This window comes from Macrobrachium nipponense, chromosome 11 (assembly GCF_015104395.2).
Source record: "Macrobrachium nipponense isolate FS-2020 chromosome 11, ASM1510439v2, whole genome shotgun sequence".
NCBI classification, from domain to species: Eukaryota; Metazoa; Arthropoda; class Malacostraca; order Decapoda; family Palaemonidae; genus Macrobrachium; species Macrobrachium nipponense.
In genome coordinates, this window is record NC_061087.1 from 43692550 (window position 1) to 43700049 (window position 7500).

The following is a 7500-nucleotide window of genomic DNA, read 5'->3' on the forward strand; positions in this document are numbered from 1 at the left end:
TGCTAATCACCCTCGAGTCTCAACCTTTTCTTGCCAGAGTTATAGTATAGTATATAATAAAAAAAATTAATTTATTGCGCGATGAAATGCTGCGAACCTGTCACAGAAGCGCACATTCGTACGCGCTCTGAAGACAAATAAACACTGTATATACTTAATGTGTATATGAAATATAATCTTCAAAATATATGTAACGTGTAGATTTAAATTTTCATCCCAAGAACCATCGTTCTCGTCATTTAATAGAGAAATCTGGGGAATCGTACCAGTTCTCCCACCTATTCTCTCTCTCTCTCTCTCTCTCTCTCTCTCTCTCTCTCTCTCTCTCTCTCTCTCTCTCTCTCTTCTGTCTCCATAAGGAAATTTATGAAATGGTTATTTCTCATCATACTATCCCAATGAAAGCTAATTCTTTTAGCCATTATTCTAGGTATATTAGAAAATTTCGAGTTGATCTTTCAATAGAAAATTTCGGTTATTAAACGCATGTCATCCTAGTAACGTTTTAAATAAAAGTGATTTTCAGATTAGAGTCTTTTACTAACCTTTTAATCATTTATTTTGCTTTTACGAAGGAACAGGTGTAACCAGAGAATAACTTAGAGGCAAGAAGGATTTAGTAGTAAATACACAGCAAGCACATTCACAAACAAGCTCTCAAGCGAATGATAAGAAAAAACCAAGGTCTAACAAAAGCTGTAAGTTCAGTAACTATATATGTAGTCTGTTGTTGTGGTGGTGGTGGTTGGTGGGGGGGGGGGGGGGGATGGGGGGTCTTACTTCCTACAGGTCCTCCAATTCCGTACATGGTGTCGGTGTCGGTGTCTCCGGCGGGAGGAAGAATTCCAGTCAGTAGATGCGGTCTCGTGTCCCGAGGGCTGCTAACCTCTCTTCATCAGACTCACTCTACTTTGCTAAGGTCATAGTCACGCTTCGAATTTCACATTTGTATTGCAGTTGAAATGACAAAAGGGCGGAAGGTCACACACTCTAAAGAGAGTTTTTATGAAATCGTTGGTGAGGAAGACTAGTGAATAATATTGGTAATAATGGAGCTACATCAGAATATCATCTAAGTTACGACTACGCTAATCAGTGTTCGTATTCAGGGTCATTTTGTTCTCAGTCTTAACATCGGCAGAATTCTTTCCTTGAGATGAGGTTCTTGTGAAGTCAGACTGAGAACCGCAAATGACACTCACCAGTGAAGCAGCCTCCGGCATAGACACTTTAAAAACTAGATTCTTTATTTTTTATTTCATTTCTGACCGCAATATTTTCTCTAAACCAGGTCACTCGACAGCAGTAAGTCTGGCAGTTAATTCAGCTCTATTCTTTTTTCCCGTTATTTCGTCTCAGTGGAATTTCCTTTGTCTTCCATTTTCTTCACATTAAGTACAAGGATCTTCATAGTACTCCCGATTTGACCAGTATTTATCACTATCAGTTTATGTTTTTTTTTCTTTTTTTAGTAGAATCCGCAAATCATCAATTTGCTATTTCAGTTATTTGCATTCTTTCAGATACTTACATATCAAGGGTTTCTGTTGATACTCACCAGCCAATCGACTTAGTCTCGATTTTGAATCCTACCAGATAATCCTTTAATCGTCATCACGTGAGAACGAACAACACACTTCCTATTTCTCGTCAGTATTTTACTTGATGTCGCAGAAGTGGAATACAAGGCGCTACGTAGTAAGATAGTAAATTCCAGAACTAATGTTTATATAGCGCGAGAGAAAGTTTCCCAGTCACTTTACGTTTCAAGATTCTAAGCTGTTTACAATTATCATGGTCTCTTAGCGCGTAACACAAGTCCAGTGTACCCATTAGGTATTAAAGGTGTAACCCCTTATCTGTATCTCCTTTCCTTTTCCAGCCCCTATTACGAGGTTCCCTTCACTCGTGTTGTATTTGCTGTCAGTCTACTTTGTCTGCTTGGCTTCAAATGGAACATGAGGTCATCGGTGTTTCTCATTACGGTGAATCGGTTTAGCACCATTTACCGTCGGCCATGCAAAGTGAAAAATGCCGTAACCCAGTCACAGCACCATACCGGTCAGTAATTGCTAGGTCCACTTTATAATCTTTCAAGGTCTCCTGCTCTCCCTCCTCCGTTCACTGAATTCTAGGTCGGATAGCGGGTGCGGTTAGGTCACATAATTGGTCAGACGCAGGTCATCGTGGCTGTGCTCCGCAACCTGCTTCAAGGTCGAGTACAGATGACTTACCGATTCAGATTTGACTCCGGAGAACGCCCACCTCACCCGATCTGTCGAGGAAGAAGAAGAATCATTAGTTTCCCTGCGAGGTGTTTGATGCAGTAGACGCCCCTGATGAAAGTCACTTTTTATGAACAATGTACGATATCTCTTTCTGGAATTGTTTGCACTCTCACCTACCTGACTTGTTATTTTTATCGTAATTATCATTACTGTCAACGCTACACTTGATATAAATATAAAGCTATTGCCCAAGCGACTCTTATTAGTCACCTGGCTTTAACCTTGAAATTGACACCACAGCAAGACTATAATAATCTAACGCAAGCTTTAAAGTCCTCCTTAGCTATTCAAGTGCCCCGTATCCCCGCCCCATGACTCTTACACAAAAGACAAAAAATAAATAAATAAAGAAATAAAGAAATAAATAAATAAATAAATAAATAAATAAATACCTTGGTCCAACAAAGTCTGTAAATTAGTTCGTTTATTTTATTTATTTTTCTTTTTTTTACACCTTGAGTTCATGTAAAGTAATCGATATCCATAGTTATTCATCTGTTAAACGGGCCAATTATTATTTTAAATAATTCATTGGTAAAAAGGATTAGAAATTCTACCAGCAGCTGTCCGAAACTTGAGTGGATTAGTGGAATTCTCAGAAGGGCTCGAATGATTCAAAAATATTTCTTAGTTACAGGTATCGTACTGAATGGAAGGACAACGAAAGAGCGTAATATTTGTTCCTTTGAATATCATTTACTATTTATTATTATTATTATTATTATTATTATTATTATTATTATTATTATTATTATTATTATTATTTTATTATTATTATTATTATTATTATTCAGTCAGATTACTGTTTCCGCAATTTTATAAAAACATTAAAAAAGTCTGCCAACAGCCGTATTTCTTCTCCAACTGGATTTTCGCATGAAAGAGAAATCATGGCCATTTTTTCGTTTCATTTTTTCTTTTGCAGCATTGAGCCGCGGCAATTATTATCATAATAATAATAGGGCACTTGGGCTAGGGTAGGTTTATCGTCGTTGATAATTGTACACTAATAGGTAAGCTGAAATGAAGAACGCGTACAAAAAGAAGAACTGAATGACTAGTTGATTCAATTTTATTTATTTGCGAGACAGCAATAACAGAACAAATATTGTACGATAAATGAAGCATTTACACCGCCAGAAAATACTAATGAATAAACTGATGTTTTAGGAACTTTAGTTTTTTTCGAAAAATGGTTTTTTTTTTTTGCTGAAACTTATCTTCACTAAAGAAAAATTATAGAGAATTTCTTAAAAAAACGGTAACGCATGTGTTTTCTTAAAGGTCTCAAAAGATAAAAGATTAGCAAGTTCTTTCATTCTTCCATCTGCACACAAAAAGTATAAGGAAAGCTTCTTAACAATTAAAATTATGGTAACTTTCAATCTTCAAAGGACTGACAACCGCAACAAACAATGCTAAGACAGTGCAGGACTTCCAGAAACTGTTTAGCCTGTGAATGGAATGAAAGCGTTACTGATGCATAACTATTCATGGAATTGCAGCCAACATGAATGTTACAACTGCCATCAGAAGTCCTAATCCGCTTGAAGCCTCCTGCAAGTTTTATGATTGGTAGCAAAATCGAAGGCGGCAGCTATTTCATGGTATGACGGGAAATGTTTAATTTGGCGAGTTTTTTATAAATGCATTGATAAGAGGTACTGAAGTTTTTGCTACAATGCTGTCAAAGTGCCATAAACACCCTCCTTGCGAAGGGGTTTTCAGAGACTTTTCTAGTTCATGTATAATTAGTCCACTGGTGCTAAAACTCCAGTCCACTTTCAGTTCCTAGTTAGCTATTTGTACAAATGCTTTTGAAGCCTTTAACGTTTTGCGAAAAATATAACAGCATTCGCCTTCTGTGTGTTCGTTTATCACATACGAATTTCTCCCTTATGGAAGGCTTTCTTTTTTTTTAGCCCATTAATGGCGCACGGCCAACTCCATTTCTTGCCCGACTGAAATTCTTCATCTTTAGCCTTGTATTTATTTCGTTTATGATCTCTCACTCTTATTCTAACTGTCGCAGCGCTTTCAAACAACTTCAGAATCTCTCTACGATCATCATGCTACAGGGGAGTCTGGGTCAATTTTGCTGGTCGTTTCCTTTTTATTATTCCGTAGACACAGACAAAATAGAAAACAATAACAAAAGAGAAATTCTCTAAAATGTTTTAGTAACCACACCCAACATTGTGAAGAAATATTACGCGGCGGTCACGTATGGATCAGATATCTTTCTACATCAAGGAAGATCGTTTAAATTGTGGTCGTGTGTGATCTATAGTTTCATCAAGCTGACATTACCTCTCATTCTTTTATCGATAAACATTTTGAGGACTCTTTCATTTCCTTTCTTTTTCTATCTAAAACTGTCACCAGCCGAAGCCAAAACCAGGCGAGTGTGAAGAATTCGAAACGACCGGAGAGGGATCGTTAGACCCATGTGGCGATATTATTGTTGATGTTATTGGATGTTTTCTTTTTTTTTTTTTTGGTGGGGGGGGGGGGGGGGGGGGGGGGGGGGGGGGAGGGGCGGTCAAATGATGGTGGTGACTGGCAATACCAACCGTAACTTGAGAAACGTCTTTAGCTCATGATCCAACACGAGTTTGTTGCTTTCAAAACCGAAGGATGCTAAAACGAACTTCTATATATACTTGCTGGTGAAAACTATAATTAAACTCTCCATATTTAGGTAAGGATAGAGAAGATAATTACTACGACATCCACCGGGTATTGAATCCGTCATTATTCACTCGATACAGTAGTTCCTCATAAGACTGCTTCAAGATTTGTGTCTGCCCTGCACAAATGATACTATACACACGCAAGAGCTTCTATTGTGACGTAACTTGAATGAATGAACCAAATCAGTCTTTAACAAGAAATACGCTTCCTTAAACCGTATTTTGAGAAATTATGTAGCTTTGCTTCCCTATTCTCCTGTTTTGTAAAGGACCTGCAACTGGGTTATTTCTTCAGCCTTTTGCGACTGTCACTTTCAAAGAGGAAAACTAAATATCAATTTACTGGGTTAATAAACATTAGAAATAAGCTTCAGTTTCATGCGTGATTATGTTTTTCACAACGTGTGGCTTCATGTATCTTGATGGCTAAAGTGACTTCCTCTTCTGTTATTCGTTTTCATAACTGAAGGCAAGAATTTCAGTACTTGTTTTGAAAAGGACTGTTGCATGCTGTCTATTTCTCTATGGATTTTATTCAGCTGTAAAAAATTACAGTTAATTATCTAAGGAAACTTCAAAATATCTCACCTATTTAGTAGACATCATTTGGTTTTTTGTGTGGGAGGGGGAAGGGAGGGCAAAGATGGAGGAGAACGCCAGATTGTCGTAATTGCCTGCCTATCACAATATATATATATATATATATCTATATATAATAGATGTATATATATATATAATAATATAATAAGATAATATAGAGATAATATATATATGTATATATATATATAGATATATATATATATATAAGTGTGTGTGTGTGTGTGTGTGTGTGTATTTATATGTTACATCTTTGTAAAGTAAGTTTATATATATATATATATATATATATATATATTATATATCTATACCTATTGTTAATATATATATTATATCCTTTGAATTAATTGGCATTGTTCACATATTCTAACTTTTATCAAGACTTTGAATCAGGCTATATGTCTGCTTTCCCTCTTAGGGCAAACTCCCATAAAAACTCGCCTGAAGAAAAGAGAAGAATAGACTAATTCAGTCTTAATAAAAAAAAAAAAACAGTATATATGAATAATGCCTTTACCTTCAATAGAAATTCCATAAGAGAAAAAGTATGTTCAAAATATTATATATATATATATATATATATATATATATAGTATATTATGTGTGTGTGTGTGTGTGTGTGTGTGTGTGGTGTGTGTGTGTGTGTTTTGTGTGTGTGTGTATGTGTGCGTGTGTGTATGTGTGCGTGTATATATGATATATTATATATAGATATATATATATATATATAATTATATATATATATATATATATATATATATATGTATGTATGTATGTATGTATGTATGTATGTATATATATATATGGAAAAAGCATACATCAGGGTCCATAAAATCACATCAACAAGGCCATAGTTTATTGAAACGTTTCGCACATATTCTCTGTGCATCTTCAATCTGTAAGTATAACACAAAAATCGTAGAAATTTACAAAAACTACTTTTAAAATAGTGTTAAAAGGAAACAAACATTATTTTTAGAAAATTAATTCAACTTAAAAAGGTTACAGTTAAAAAAGACTCAGTGCTCACCAAACCACTCAAAGGAGAAGGAGAAGAACGAATGACCTCAGACCAAGATTTGACACCTACTTACGACTTCAGTTATGCTGGATAGAGAGAAACGGAAAAGATAGAGTTCAAAGAAAGAACAAACCGTTTGATGTATAAGGACTCAAGGGTAGTTAGTTACTCACTATGGTCTGTACCACCAATAATGGAGAAATGCTTTTTGTTAACTTCGACTTTACATATAGAGGCATGATTCTTTACACTGGAAAATTCAGGCTTACTCAGTTTCTGGCCCGTTCTAAAACTGTATCCCTTATGGCTACGATATCTCATCTACATTAACCTGCGGCAAGATCCAACATAAATACCGGGACATCCCGGGCACTTGAATTTATGAAAAATGTTGAATCTCATGAAGGCTTTAACAGACTGGTTAATTGATAGTGGTTATTATATTCTTTCGGGATATTTAATGTGACGATACTATTAACTCGAGGTCATCTCTCTTTTCAAAGTAACCTGTCTTCGCCTCATCCAATGAGTTTTCACTTTCGCCCTCCCTCCCTCCCTCCCTCCTCCTGTTCATTCCGTCAGCACTATTCCGGGTCCTTTCCCTCCACCCTTCCACTCACTCCTTCCTTCCTTCCCCGTGACAGTAACCTTGACGTCAATAAATCTATAAAAGAATACGTGGCTGAGTCGAAGGAGACACGCCTCCACGACATGCAAATCAACAGTAGTTATGGGGTGAAAGGTGCTCGCTTGGCTGAGTAGAGAGATTTGTGCCTTTGCTCGTCTTGTGTCTGCTGTTCAGTTTTTGCCTAAATGTTGTTTTACGAGAAAAAGTCGGACCTTTCGAGGATCTTATCAAGATTCTAGACCATAAGATTTTTCGGTGATTTATCCAGAAATT

The 7500-nt window shown here is 36.2% G+C and overlaps 1 protein-coding gene across 4 annotated transcripts in view; it reads right to left on the bottom strand.

The window, feature by feature from the left end:
• LOC135205528 (uncharacterized) overlaps window positions 1–7500 on the bottom strand; it is a 101600-nt gene that overhangs the window by 31185 nt on the left and 62915 nt on the right. The window contains exon 2 of one of the 4 annotated variants that reach the window (XM_064236291.1): window positions 2235–2275. Coding sequence is in view for 1 of the 4 variants with exons in the window: in XM_064236282.1 (XP_064092352.1) it covers window positions 781–808 (28 nt within the window). In the remaining 3 variants the exon portion in view is untranslated. Of the gene's footprint in view, window positions 1–780; window positions 1539–1558; window positions 2276–7500 lie in introns of those variants that run through there. The other 3 variants (XM_064236307.1, XM_064236299.1, XM_064236282.1) reach the window with 3 other exon arrangements.